The 15,476-nt window shown below is 39.5% G+C and overlaps 1 protein-coding gene across 18 annotated transcripts in view; it reads left to right on the plus strand.

Annotated features, from left to right (window-relative positions):
• The window catches only part of ENAH (ENAH actin regulator), a 142,684-nt gene that overhangs the window by 55,324 nt on the left and 71,884 nt on the right, over window positions 1-15,476 (plus strand). For all 18 annotated transcript variants that reach the window (XM_073338722.2, XM_073338726.2, XM_073338724.2 and 15 more), the window contains exon 3: window positions 6,142-6,319. In XM_073338722.2, the coding sequence (XP_073194823.2) occupies window positions 6,142-6,319 (178 nt within the window). The remainder of the gene's footprint in view (window positions 1-6,141; window positions 6,320-15,476) is intronic.

Below are 15,476 nucleotides of genomic sequence, written 5' to 3' on the forward strand. Positions count from 1 at the left end.
AACACCACCAACCTTCTTGGTGAAAATCTAAACAAAGAAGTCATTAAGCATCTCTGCCATTTCCACATTTTCTGTTATTTTCCCACCTCATTGAGTAATGGGCCTACCCTGTCCTTGATCTTCCTCTTGCTTCTAATGTATTTGTAGAATGTTAATATCTGAGATGTTGCTATATGTTAGCCATGGAGCCTTCTTAGGAAAAAACACTAATGAAATTCAGTGCTTGATGGATTCTGTTTTTGTTATGCGTATTGTTTTGAAACTTAGTTTTAGGTTGATCTTGATATATTTTATAAAGATCTTTGTATAATTACCTGATTACTTATCTGGATGTGTATATTGTGGAGGCAATACTGGTTTAATTGTGAACCTCTGTAACTTAAAATGGTTTGTCCTGACTAAAGGCATTTGACTGAAATATTAAAAGTAGTACTAGAAAGAAGGTCATTTTTCTCATGTTCCATCTCTAATTTTATATATCAATATTTTTTATAACAAATGGGTCTTTTTTCAGATATTTCACTACTGACCATGCAAATTGATTGTCTCATAAACCTATGGCAAAAATTGTTAGTGTCTTTGGTGTGCATTCTAAAACTGGATGATAAATGTCTGTGTTTGGAAACTTTAATATATGATACATTATTTTATCTTAAGGCATACTTGACAAATTTACTTTGACTTTAAAATATTCCCACTTTCCAATATAAAGTGACAATTACTGATGGTATAATGGTCAGTCATGTTTCTGATCTTGACAGGTGCCTTTTGTTCAGTCTCCTGTAATTTCAAAAAAATCCTGCTATTGGATTATAAATTCTTTGTTTGGCAGTGCTGGCTATTATAAATTTTCATTTATAGAAATGTCAACTTAGCTAAGGTTGCAAGAGTGAATAGTATAACCTTTATAGAAAATACCTAGGAACTATTTCAAAAACAAAAAAAAATACTGAATTTTAATCTATGCACACGATAAACTAAGGCAACATTCTGTTGCTCTTAAAGTTAACGATTTACTTAGTATTAACGTCAACATTTACATTATACATTCCAATTACGTTGTTTGATTCTCAAGGTACACCTCTACCCCAATATAACGCGGTCCTCGGGAGCCAAAATTTTTTACCGCATTATAGGTGAAACCATGTTATATTGAACTTGCTTTGGCCTCAAGCATTTCCGTTCTTAATAGTCAGCAAATCATTTTTGTTAGAACTAACACGGTGTATGCAGTACCCATTCTGCTCCTTGTCCCCCTCCTTGTCCCCTGACCGCCCCTCCAGAGACCCCCCACCCCAACCACCCCTCCAGAGACCCCACTCCCGATCTAAGCCCCCCTGCTCCTTGTCACCTGACTGCCAACTCCAGAGACCCCCCCATCCCTAATCACCCCCAGGACCCCACCCCATACCCTACCTCCCTGCTTTCTGTCCCCTGACAGCCCCCCAAGACCCTCTGCCCATATCCAACCCGTCAGCCCCGGCCTGGCACCCTTAACACGCCACTCAGAGCAGCATGTCAGAGCCAGACACACTGATGCACTGATCCGCTGGAGCACGCAGCCCCACCCCCCAGAGCACTGCTTTACTGCGTTATGTCCAAATTCGTGTTATATCGAGGTAGAGGTGTATGTATGAAAACTGTTAACATACTTGTTACTAATCCGTGGATATCATGTCCCATGAAAAGTGTGTAGTGATGCGTATATTGAAAATTCACTGGTACTATACATTTGTGAATTAGAGTTAATGTTGTTATGGGAATGTTTCTGGTGAATTTTCACATCAATATTAATCAAATGCATAAACTACAACAATAATAAAATGTTACCTTAACTGATCACTTCCATACTTCTCAAGGTTTAGCTTTAATAGCAGTAAACTTACTAAGTAAGTGCAAGAACTTGAGTAAAACTACCTTACCTGTAAATTAATGCAGATTTATGCTGTGGAATTTCAATTGAAGAAATATGGACAAAATACAGTTTTACTCAAACTGATGTGACTATAGATATAACTACTGATGTTAAGCTGATGTAACAGAAGCAGAATAAGGTCCACGTTTTCTCAAATAGATAAAAAAGGTAGAATAGATAGAAATTTTTTTTAAAGTCTTCTATTCTGGAAATCTTACCATGTTTGCATACAAAACTTTGTGGTCTGAGCCCATAAAATTATCTAATAATGCAGTTCTACTCTGTAGAATGACTTTGGTATCACGCAGGTACATATTCTTGGTGTTAATGGCTTTCAGATCAACTCCGGTTAGTTCACATGTAAAGATTTTGTTTCACACTGCCAGCCCCATAAACTCACTGTGGAATCTGAGGATATATCTACACAGGGATAAAAAACCCATGGCTGTGTTGGGTCAGCTGACTTGGGCTCGCAGGGCTCAGGCTCCAGGGCTGAAAAATCGCTGTGTTGATGTTCACACTTGGACTGGAGCCTGCGCTCCTGGACCCTGTGAGGATCGAGGTGTGATGGTTCCCCCTAGGTGCCAACTGGAACTGGGGTACCACTGAGCCCCCTGACCCACCAGCCTGGGCTCCCTCTCACACTGTACTACAAGCTACAAAGCCCTCCAACCTGCACTTTCACCAGCATACATACAGGTAGGGGGACACCCAGCTGCAGTTACAAGCAGGCTCTCTGACCAGCCCCACACAGCAAGCAGGAAGCTCCCAGGAGCAGCTCCAAGGCAGAGGGCAGGAGCAGCACACAGCAGTAGGGGGAGGGACAGCTGAACTGCCTGGCAGTTGACAGCCTACTGGACAGCTGCTGCACAGGGAACTTAGGAGAGCGGGGAGCTGATAGGGGGCTGCCGATCCACCCTGGTTCCAAGCCCCCGCCAGCTAGCTCTAATGGGCTGTTCTTTCTGCAAGCAGTGGACAAAGCAGGTGGCTGCTGAACAACATTATAAGGGATCCATTGCACAACTTCAAACGAGCATGTTCTCTAATTGATCAGCAACGTAACAATGAGACTGTTAACTGGGACGACTTTAAGGGGAGGAGTTACTGTATACTAAATAGATCAGGTGAGAATCCGCTGTTCATATCCAAAGAGATGATATAAGCAGGCTGCAGATTTTTAAGGGGGGAGCTGCACTTAGCACTTGCTTTACAGCTTGGAATCCCCAGGTGTTTCGTTCTCAGGCTAAAAATCCCTTTAGCCTGTGTCCAGCACTTCCCCCAGTTCAGTCTTTTTTCCTCAGGTGTTTCCAGGAGTTGTCTTGTGAGGAGCAAAGATCCCCAAATGATGTCACTCGCCGCCTTATATAGCTTTTGTATATGGCAGGAACCCTTTGCATCAAAGCTTGGTTCCCAGACCAGTCAGTGGAAAATTACTGACATCCCAAGATGGAGTCTAGAGACATGTGGTCTCATCGCACGTCCTTGTAGAGCAGGGGAGGGCAAACTACAGCACAGGGCCTGGATCTGGACTGCCAGCCGTTTTAATCCAGCCCTTGAGCTCCTGCTGGGAGCAGGATCAAGGGCCTCTCCATGTGGCTCCTGGAAGCAGTGGTATATCCCCTTCTGGCTCCTACATGTAGGGGCAGCCAGGGGGCTCTGCTCTACACGTTGCCCCTGCCCAAAGCACCACCCCTGCAGTGCCTATTAGCCAGGAACTGCAGCCAATGGGAGCTGTGGGAGTGGTGCCTGCAGACGGGGCAGTGCACAGCGCCGCCTGGCCATCATGCCTCCACGTAGGAGCTGGAGGGGGGACATGCTGCTGCTTCCGGGAGCCGCTTGAAGTAAGCACCGCCTGGAGCCTGCACTCCTGAGCCTCTCCCTGTGCCCCTGCCCCAGCCTGATCCCCCTCCTGCCCTCTGAACCCCTCAGTCCCAGCCTGGAGCACCCTCCTACACCCCAAACTCCTCATCCTGAGCCCCACCCCAGAGCCTGCACCCCCAGCCAGAGCCCTCACTCTCCCTCCTGCCCCCCAACCGCAATTTTGTGAGCATTCATGCCCACCATAAATTTCTATTCCCAGATGTGGCGCTCAGGCCAAAAAGTTTGCCTACCTATGTTGTAGAGTTATAGTAGCCGTGACTCTCAGGCTGTTTGGAGCATTCACTGGATGGCTCACCAGGTGGGAGATAAGCAACTCCTGAGGCCTATTGTTTTTGCCTAATGGCCCATTGCCCTGAATAGGCCCTTTCCCACCCACTCTCTAGATTGAAAACAGCTTGTCTAGTGGGCATTACCCAGGTGTAACTACATTTGAAATACAGTTTAATAGTCAATATTCATAACTGCAGATACAAAAATGATACATGCATACAAATAGGATAATCATATTCAGTAAATCATAAACTTTTCATTTACATCTCACATGACCCATCTTGCATAAAATATAGTTATGTCATAATCATATCTCATAATAATATCACTGTGAAGAATATGGGGTGCAGTGCCACAGAAGGGTCCCAGATCTCGGGCTCCAGCCTAAGACCAAACGTCTACACAGTGATCTTTAGCCCCACAGCCTGAGCGCCCCGAGCCCTAGTGCAGCTGACCCAGGCCAGCTGCAGCCGTGCCACAGGTCTTTTATCCCTGTGGAGATTTACAGTTCGTGTCTAAGCTTCGTTCTTTCTGGCTCACTCATCACAAACAATTAAGATTCTGTCATCAAATATTGAGTTCTAGCAAACACACCAGTATCCTTTTCTGGTTTCTTCATCTGTATTGGCTCTGTAGGTCCAACAGGAGTACAACATACTATATTTTGTTTAAGTACAGTATGCCTCTGGACATACAGGAATCAGATCTGTGGAGTAAGAATGTGCCACTTTTACATTTTCAGTGTTGAACTATACTTACATTTAATTTAAAAATATCTCAAAATGGGAAGGACTTTGACTATATTTGTAAACATTTAATAGTTGTGGCAACTTCTACATTTATTGATATACTCAGGTGAGACAGACCTTCATCCCCACTTTGGCCACTTTATGCAGTGTAGGGGCCCTACAAGTCCCATATCTGGCTGTCCGCCATACAGAAGATAGCCATAAGACTGCTGCCTAAGGACTCCTTTGCAAGTCCTGATCTAGAGGGGTGTTCTGGATCCGTGGCTGGAGAGGTTCTGTGCAGTGCCCGAGCCTGGGAGGGATATGAGGATCAGTAAGAACGGTCACTGCTTTTATTTGTAAGCCAACTGATATGGTCTAGTGTAAATAATTGCTGTGTTTTAATGCAGACATTTTTTGTCATTGTAGTGAACCATATATAAGGCAACCCCCATCTCAGTATATTTGGAACACTTAAAACAGATCACTTCATGTACAGTGCTGCTCATTAGAAGGCCATTAGAAGACCACTTCCTTAGCCATTATTTTTCTTAATCTCTTGAGTAGTACTTCCAGAGACTTTCACAAATAGCACCACTCTTGCATAACTGTCAACATTGCTTCGCAGGCGAAGAGTGGTTATCTGTGTAGAGTGGAGTCCATGTTAAACCTTGCAATTACCTGCCAAATGAGTATCCATAAGCTTATCTCGTTGTTGGAACTACCTATATCTATCTACTTAGCGCCCCCAAGATCTCTTTAATTTTCTTGCTGCCTGCTATGCACAGAAAGCCACCAGACATGTTAAAGCTCAGAGACAGCCTTTGGGATTGTGGGTTGTAAACAACTTCTGATATCCAAGCACACACACATTCACAGTTTACAAGGTTATTCCTAATGAAATGGTCATAGAAAAAACAGTCAGTGTTGACACTGAACTGTGAAGCTTAATAATAGCAAAGTAACACCCCACTGAGAGAAAAGGGGACAGTAAATACTTCTCAAAGTCCAGAAGAAAATGCTGTCTTGGCTCACATCACAAAGTTCATATATTTCAAAGAAGTACAAAATTTAAACTTAAAATTATGCAGAAATTGATGGCCCCCAGGTTTTCCCCGCAGATTTGGGGCAGTGTTGGGACTTGGCTTAAAAGGAGAAGTTTACCTGGTCTCCTGATGAGTAGTTAAGTGTTGTTGTATCTATTAAAAACAGGATGAAACAGTTAAATAATCAAAAATGTCTACAGGAAAGAAATTAAATAAAGCTTAAATGTATTGGGGGGGAAAAATTACAGTAAAATATTTGAGACTTAAAATTTACTTACAAGTATTTACTTTGTCATTGTAGGTGGTAATAAATTGTGCCATTCCAAAAGGATTGAAGTACAATCAAGCTACGCAGACCTTCCACCAGTGGCGTGATGCTAGACAGGTGTATGGTCTTAACTTTGGCAGTAAAGAAGATGCCAATGTCTTCGCAAGTGCCATGATGCATGCCTTAGAAGTGTTGAATTCACAGGAAACTGGTAAGGCTTTTAAACTTTTTCTTTGACTGCAGATTATTCAGAATATAGAGATTAGATGAAAAATTTAAACTGAAATCTTAATTTCTTGACCTTTCAATGCCAAGTTTTGTGATTCTTAATGCAGACTGGGTTTTTTAGTGGAGAAGATACTATTTCTTTAGTACGGATGGGCCTCCAGACACCTCAGTTGATTGTGTATTTATATGCTTAAACTCTCCTACCAGCTTTGATTATCATTCACGCAATACCATCCTTGAGAGCAGTTCATCTACTACTTGTAGAAATGTGGAAAATAAATTAAATATTAAATCTTAATTTTTCTTTTCTCAAGATGTTTTTGAGGATTTTCCTTTCTAGAGAAAATGTTGTGAATCTTATACAGATTTTTCTTTTTTTGTTTTGTTTATATAATATCTTAATTTATTATTAAAAGGGGAAGTCAAATGAAGAAAATCTAACATCTCTTCCCCAATCCTAGGAGTTTAGCCCCCATTGATTCAGTGCTTTAGTTGGTAAGCTTAATAGGCATATTGTTGTCTTAATTCCAGTTTGTCTCACTTTTAAAGAAGCCACTAGTAACAGAGAATTGACAACATCCTGGCTTCTTGAGCTATATCTGCAAGGTTTTCTGAAGGAATCTTTAGAATTTAAGCCTAACCTAGATTTGCTGTCAAAAACCTTAGTGTAGAGAACAGTTCCTGCCAGATTGTTAAAATTTTTAAGGATGATTTCAAATTTAGAAGAGTTGGAAATAGTATTGAAAAGTATCGGAATTCTTCATTTCATTTGGTTAGATTAACAATTGTATGTAATAAACACAAATAAGCATAAATTATGTAGTAAATTCCAAATTACAGTGAAATGTAAATCTTGGATTTTATTCCAGGTTTATAAACTTGTAAAAGATACTGGAAGTTTGTAGGACACTTAAATGAATCAAAATTACATTGCTTCAATATGTAGTCTTTACACATTTCATAGTTGATCTAATTTTTTTGTGTGAATCCTTAATAAAAATAAAAATAAAGGATAAAATTCTTGCCCAAACCTTCATTGGGGGGAATTTGGATGAGGAGTGAAGATGATATTTAATGTCTTCAGTTACAATGTGACCTTAATTAGCAGTATGCTGGCAGGATGGGAGAATGGAAAAAGCTCTAAATGCAAGAGGGAAAAGTGAAAGAAATATAGCTGGCATGCAAAATTTCCTGGGGCAGTTTTTTTGGTAAGCAAGTAAAATTGCTTCCTCATCATTATGAGAATCAGCAAGTAGATGTTTTGCATGTGATGATAAATTGTCATGATAATTCTGCAAGTAGTAATTTATTTTTCCAGGGTTTTTATATTTTCCCTGCCAGATATTCATGCATGTATAAAATTGTTGTTCCTCGCTACCAAACTGTCCCTTGATTCTGTAGTGAGTCAGAATTTGTTTGTGCCATTAAGGAAAGAGCTCTTATTTCAGTCCAAATATTTTGTTTGTGAAAAGGACAAGGAAATTACAGCAACATGTAAACTGTGCAAACAGTTTGAAATAGAACAGTTTTGGAATGCTTGCCCTTTGTAAGATGTCACTAGTCAGAAAAGTGATTTTTTTTGTCAACAAAAAGTATTACCTGTGTCTTCAAGTGAAACCCACTTACTTATTTAGCCAACCAAAACCATTTCTTTCTACTACTAGCATTTCAAAGTCTATGTTCTGCTTCATACATCAACTAAATTGTTAGAGAAACTTTGGTTATATAGAACTTTTGATGTTCTATATAAGGGAAAGGCCGAGAAGAGTCAGATTACCTTGAGCACAAAAATGAAAAACTTGAATAGTAAATATAATGCTAAAGAGAAGATTGCTTCTTTTATTACACTGTTTCCCTGTATACATGTTCCTTATTTTGTAAATAGTATTCTTTAGCTTCCTACCTTTTGTTCCTTAAGCTTAGTTGAATATAAAGTCAGATTATGACCTATTTAAATATAGGAAAATAAGAAAGCAGGAATAAGTAGTCTAAATTCATTCTGACCTAAATATTTCACTACATTTTAACAGTTAAATAAAAATAGTCAGTTTGCACTTAGCTCTGAATACAGGTAGCATACTTACATACTGCTACTAAAATGTGAATGGTAGCAGCATAATCCTTTAAAACAGCTGCCTTATGAACATGCTACTGTAACTACAGATAGTTTGCTATCAAGGATAAGTTGTTGATACTAGTGATGTAAGTGGAAAAAAACAAAGCTTAATTCTTTGGAGTTTGTCAGGCTAGAACAGGGGTCGGCAACCTTTGGCATGCGGCCCATCAGGTGGGCCTTGAGACATTTTGTTTACTTTGACCTCTGCAGGCATGGCCCCCCACAGCTCTCAGTGGCAGCAGTTAACTTATAAACTGAATATACTTGATGTGAAATCATTTGGGCCTGAACCCAAGCCCATTAACATCAACAGGCTTCAGATCAGGCACTGGGAGAATCACTATGAATTTAATATTATTTTACTTTAACTATAACTGATTTAAAAATTGTTTTAGGCATGGATAACCTAGAGAATATTGGTGTATAGTGAAAATCATGAACAAAAATTATTTGTCTAAGCATAATACTGTTTGCTGTTACATAGCTATTGAACAAAGATCTGCAAATAAAATATGATTCCAGGTTATAAGACTAATACAGCTAAAACTAGACTTCCTGTTTAGAGAAAATGAAGATGAAATAATCATTCTGATTTGACAAGTATCATATTATATATTACATTGAAAATATATTTTTTTTCAGATGTTGAAATAAGTTGAATAAGTTTGTGATCAACTTAACTTGCTCCAGCAGTCCTTCAAATGATCATATATTCTTCCAGTGCTTGCTTATGTCCATTCCATTGTAGGTGTGTGTGCTCACCACATACACTGGTGCCAGAAGTTTTTACCCTCAGTGGTATCTGTAGGGAACCGGCTCTGGCACCCTCTGGAGTGGCGCCCATATGTGCAGTATAAGGATGCCGCCGGCCCCCTTCCTCCCTCAGTTCCTTCTTACGCCAGTGTTGGTGCTGGAACGCTTCCCTTGCTCTAGCAAGTGGTTCCTATTCAGTGGTTTTTTGAACTTTTTTCTTTGTAAATAGTTATGCTTAGTGGATAGTTATCAGTTCTTACTGTTTTCATATACTTTAGTGGTAGGGTGACCTCCCAGCCTGCAACCAGGATCTGTCTCATCCTTTATTTTCCCACCGTTTGTTGCCTTACCTCTCTGCTTGGACCACTGTAACTACGGACCACTGGGTTCTCAATACAGTGGCAGTAAGGTACACCTCTAATTTCTTTCTGTCCCTCCTTCCCACCCCTTTTCCCCCCTCACTGCTCACCCAGGAAGTGCAAGCCCTCCTACTACTGGGGGCCATAGAGCAAGTTCCCATGGAATAAAGAGGGAAAGGGTTTTACTCCTGGTATTTTTTCATTCCGAAGGCCAAAGGGGGCCTGTGCCCCATCTTGGATGTGCGAGACCTTTTTCTTGTTTAAAGTTTCTTACTGTATAATACTGATTTTGGAAGCTGAATGAGAGTTTAAATAAGAATTTATATCTGTAGTGGATATCTGCGATCCTGAGTGCTGCTGTAATTTCCCCCCAGCTCCCTTCTCTCTTTTAAAGTTAGGACAGAGGGGTCATGGAAAAATCATAGCTTGTGGCCTCTGAGTATGAGCAGTGAATGGTCTCTGGCCTTTTTCATATTCAGATAGTGAAATTTCACAATTAGATCTCTGGGTCCATTATTATGAGGTCCAGGCCAGGGAAGCAGTACCCTGTGTGCTCTCTCGAACTTCATCTGTTCCAGAGAGCTCAGATGTAACAACTCTGCAATTAAAGTTTTTATATACCAGATTGTATTTTAGTCATCAGTGTTTTCAGTTATTCCCTTAATTCTGATGATGATCCTTCTCACTCTGTTTTCTATATCATCCAGTTTAAGCTGCATCTCTCTCTCTCTCTCTGTTCCATCAGTGCCATATGACTGTGTCTCACTTGTTTCTCTTAGGCCAGTTTCTGGCACAGTGACATACTCTTTTCACATCAGTAGCTTTCTTCATTACTGCTAGAAGATTGGGCATCAGATCCTTTCATGGCCTTAAACTCGGAGATCTACTCCAAAATATCCACTTTGATAACCATTTGATTTTCTTCAGCAATGGCATTTCTGCCTGGTTTTACTGTCACTTGGAATTTGAGAGGTCTCTTCACACTCTGAGCCAGTAACACTCTTCTTAGTTGAGGTATCTTTTTTTAAAATGTTTGGATTTTTTGTAGAATCCATCTTCAAATCTGTGCTGCTTTTTGGGAAGGTTAATAAGTTTTGAGGGTTGATGGAAGCAGATGAATTTGGTATCCCACTCCGAGCTCAGGCTTCAGGCAGCCGTGTTTTTCTGGACCCCTCTATCTTACGGGTTTGTACTGGCATCTATCACCATAGTATGAGTGCCTGGCATAATATAAGAACCACCGTAGAGTAAAATGGAATCACATTTGTCATAGTTCTGCACTTTTTTCTTTCTTAGCTGTCATTGAACACTTTGTCATTTTCCTTATTATGACATTATGCCACTTTAATAATCACCTCTTCACCAGAATTGAGCTGCTGTAAAGACTGAAATGACATATGCAGTGAGGTTGCATGAGACTCAGCAGTGCTCTCATGCCTTAACAATTACATCCAACACGTCCAGTTTTTCATTTAACCTAAATATTTATAATGGTCCATGTGTGCAGGTTACTTGAATTTGATGGGTCTTGTACTATTTAGTATAAAGTATATCCAGTCACACACAAGTACACTCTTGCTACTTTTTTAGTAGCAGAAGCTCTAGCAGTCTGCTGCACACATACATCCTGAATTAGTCTGTTCTGAACAATTGATTTCTTTTTTAGTTCATACAAGTCTAAATAAAGAGTGCCTGTCTGTATTCTCGAGGGACTCCTGGCAGAACTTTAAAAGTTGAAACAAGAAAAAATAACAAAATATAACTAAAGCACAGCCGTACAATCAACGCAACCGACTATCAACAAACCAAACAACTCAATTAATCTTCCCCTTCTTGCTGCTTCCTAACCACTTCCCCAAAAGCTGGGGGGGCGGGGGGAAGAGAGAGAAAAGAGAGGGTGGAAAGATGAGCTTTTATGGTGTTCCTGTAGGTCATTGGATTTAGACTACTTTGGACAAAGTGAGTAAATTCCAAAGCCATAGAGCTCTCCTAGAGAATGCCCTGCTAGCAGTCCCTTTAGTGGGGCTTCATGTCTAGTATCTCTGCTGCTTTCAGCTGTGATGGCATAACATGGGTAAAGGCATTCCAGTACATAGATGCTCAACCATTTTGACCTCTACAGGTCAAAACCACCTTAAAAATCACACACAAACCTATAGGTAGCCCGTGCAGCACATGAAACATAGATTGAATAGAATCATGGTCAGGTACTCTACTTACCAAGCAGAGTGTTGCATTCTGCCTCTGCTTCGGTTTCTGAATGCTTTCTAAGGTGCAGCTCTGTGTAAATGTCATTATATTTATCTCATCTTGAAGTGACAAGGGCATGGATGATAGTTGCAAAGTCCTAATCTGAAAGGAATGGTTGTAACCCTGTAGCTGTCTGTGAATGTTGCTGCTGCCTGATTTCCTAGTAGCAGCTGAGAGCCCAACCATATTTTTACATCATAAACCTGACCCAACTAAAGGTAGACAACCTCAATTAAAGGGGCAGATATTATTCTTGGCATCTCTAGCTGCTAATCAATATCACTTCAGTCTTGTCAGGATTAAGCCTTGGCTAGCTAGCTCTCATCCAAATAAATATCTTTATTTGGTGTGCCCAAACTCTGAATATGTTTTGGTCCAAGATACACTTTAAATTAGCTGTGGCAAAGGAAAGGGCCCTGGACGTTTGATCATCAGGCAAGGACATTTAACCAGCCTGTTAATTTAATATGAAAACCAGGATGTCTCATCATCCAGCTTGTTTTATGGAGCTCATAGTTAAGTTTCCCTTTTCTCCAGACCAAAAAACAAAAACCTGTTTTGATGTACATATGTGAAAGATATTTATCTGCACTAGTTAACAACAACTTTAAAGTGCAGGGCTTTTCTCTATCCCGTTTTCTGTTACTCGTTACATCATGGAAGTTTTTTCACCTGGACAAATCACTGGCTCAGCAGCTCAAATGTCATCAGCACTTCTATTGCTAGGAAATGTGCTGAAACTGCCCTAAACTTAAATAGCTTTTTATAAAAGCAAATCTCAATCACTTTTCTTTTTTTAAAGTATGTACAAATTTTTAAGAATGTTACACTGGGAATTTTAGTGTTTAGGAGCAGTTTCCTTATTGGGTAGGTTGATCTAATTTTTTGGTCCTTTTGAGTTCTCTACTATATATTAAAATAGTTACAAATGTATTTAACCCAAGATGGAATAGTGAAAGGTGAAACAAATTTGAGAAATCTATATTTAAAAATATTAATCTTCAAGAGGATATATTTTACCTAGATCTATGTGTAACAATATTAAAATCCTTCAGATTCTTCAAACTGAGTAGGAGAATCCTATTTATACCTGTCCAGTTCTGCTGCAAGAATTGCTTACTATGCAGACTAAGAAAATATAGAAGAAAAATAATGAAATTTGACTGCCAGTGTGTAGTTGCAATTGGTTTGCTCATATGTTAGTGAACCTATTCTTGCGTTGTGGAAAACACACTAAAATATTTTCTTTTGGCATGACAGTTACACTTGGCATATTCTTCAGACAAATTGTAGAGTTACTCATAACTTGATGAAGTGATATTACTTAATCATGTTGGTATTTTTCAGAGGTCATCTGGATCATTGTAAATGTTAAAAATGTGACTTTGCCCAAAAAATCTTCAATTTGAAGTTTAACTACTTTTATACTTAATATTTTAGTATTTAATATTATTAATATTAGGAAGCTTTGAAAGATTGAATTAAACAGTGGGTAATCATACATCTAAGAGGGTCAGAAGGCATCAGGATCCTTAATCAGCTACTGTCATAAATATAAAGGGAAGGGTAAACTCCTTTAAAATCCCTCCTGGCCAGAGGAAAAATCCTCTCACCTGTAAAGGGTTAAGAAGCTAGGATAACCTCACTGGCACCTGACCAAAATGACCAATGAGGAGACAAGATACTTTCAAAAGTTGGGGGGGAGGGGAAAAACAAAGGGTCTGTCTCTGTGATGCTTTTGCCGGGGACAGAACAGGAATGGAGTCTTAGAATTTAGTAAGTAATCTAGGTAGATATGCGTTAGATTATGATTTCTTTAAATGCCTGAGAAATTAAACTGTGCTGAATAGAATGGATATTCCTGTCTGTGTCTCTTTTTGTAACTTAAGGTTTTGCCTAGAGGGATTCTCTGTTTTGAATCTAATTACCCTGTAAAGTATTTACCATCCTGATTTTACAGAGGTGATTCTTTTTATTGTTACTTCTTTTTTACTGTTACTTCTATTAAAATTCTTCTTTCCAAGAACTGAATGCTTTTTTTCATTGTTCTTAAGAGCCAAGGGTTTGGGTCTGTGGTCACCTATGTAAATTGGTGAGGATTTTTAGCAAATGTTCCCCAGGAAGTGGGGTGCAAGGGTTGGGAGGATTTTGGGGGGAAAGACTTTTCCAAACAACGCTTTCCTAATAAAATAAACCCAGATAAACATTTGGTGGTGGCAGTGGAAGTCCAAGGGCAAAGGGTAAAATAGTTTGTACCTTGGGGAAGTTTTAACCTAAGCTGGTAAAAGTAAGCGTAGGAGGTTTTCATGCAGGTCCCCACATCTGTACCCTAGAGTTCAGAGTGGGGAAGGAACCTTGACAGCTACAAGATATCTAGCACTGTTATCCAGAGTTCAGTTGAAAGGAATGTCTGATTTTAAGTTAATAATCTTCCAGGAGTGTATTTTTAAATTGGTATTGGTGAGTACAAGAACAATCACCTATAGCAAAGACAATAGTACTTCTTGTGAAGGTTTGCACACTGTAGATGTAAGGAAGGGAAATTGTTTCACACAATAACAGAAGGAAAGTTCCTGATATCTGCTTCCTGAAAAGTTCAATTTGGCAGTCAAAAAGTGAATGAAATGACAGGGTAAATGTTAAAGGAGCGAAGCTATGAGGATAATCATTTGAGAGCCTTCACTTACAATATTCAGTCTTTTAAGAGAATAGCTGTAAATAGGGGAAGGCACAGGTAATTAATGATATGCATACATGTCTTTTGCTTTTTTCCTCTTCAGGGTTGCCCATATAATACTCCTGTTTTAAAAAAAACAGCAGTAATATAGTATGAGGTGTCTAGTATTGACCACAATCTATTCCCCTGCGATAGAGGTCTCAGAAAATATATTATCTGAACTGGGAAGGAACAACAAATGCTATTGTGGAGTATCTATTTTAGGGTCTCAAGAAATGCTAGCCCAAGGGAGTGGTTTAAGAATGAGTATGAGAAGAATAAATTTGTATGTGCGACTTGCATCTAGAGGGGACTTTGAGTTAGTAGTGAAAGGAGATGAGGGCAGAGAGAGAAGATGCTTATAGGATGGTGTCTGTAGTAGTTGCATAGGTTGTTCCATATAGTCGCTTCTATCTCAAAATAATTGTGATTTATGTAGGAATCCTCTGGGTTTGATTGGCATCATTTTTTTTCTAACCATCAGTTTGTTTCTTGTGTTTTTTAAATGAGTATATGGTTTTCTGGATATAAGTTGGTATAAGGACAATTTAAAAGAACCAAACTCCCCTAACAATCTTAGTTAATCCTAGGCATCTCTTACTTAAATTGCAAAAGAGAAAAGAAACAACAAATACACATCAGAAAAGGGAAAAGCTATACTAGTTTCATCTGGAAACTAACAAATAATTTTCAGGTTGAAAGTTAAATCTTTCTCTGAAATTACGTTATTACTACTGCAAAAAGAAAAGGAGTACTTGTGGCACCTTAGAGACTAACACATTTATTTGAGCATAAGCTTTTGTGAGCCACAGCTCACTTCGTCGGATGCATTCTGATGCCTGTTGCCAACTGTGTCCACATATCTATTCAGGGGACACCATCGTAGGGCCTGATCACATCAGCCACACTATCAGAGGCTCGTTCACCTGCACATCTACCAATGTGA

The sequence above is a fragment of the Lepidochelys kempii genome, chromosome 3 (genome assembly GCF_965140285.1).
Source record: "Lepidochelys kempii isolate rLepKem1 chromosome 3, rLepKem1.hap1, whole genome shotgun sequence".
In the NCBI taxonomy this organism is placed as follows: domain Eukaryota; kingdom Metazoa; phylum Chordata; order Testudines; family Cheloniidae; genus Lepidochelys; species Lepidochelys kempii.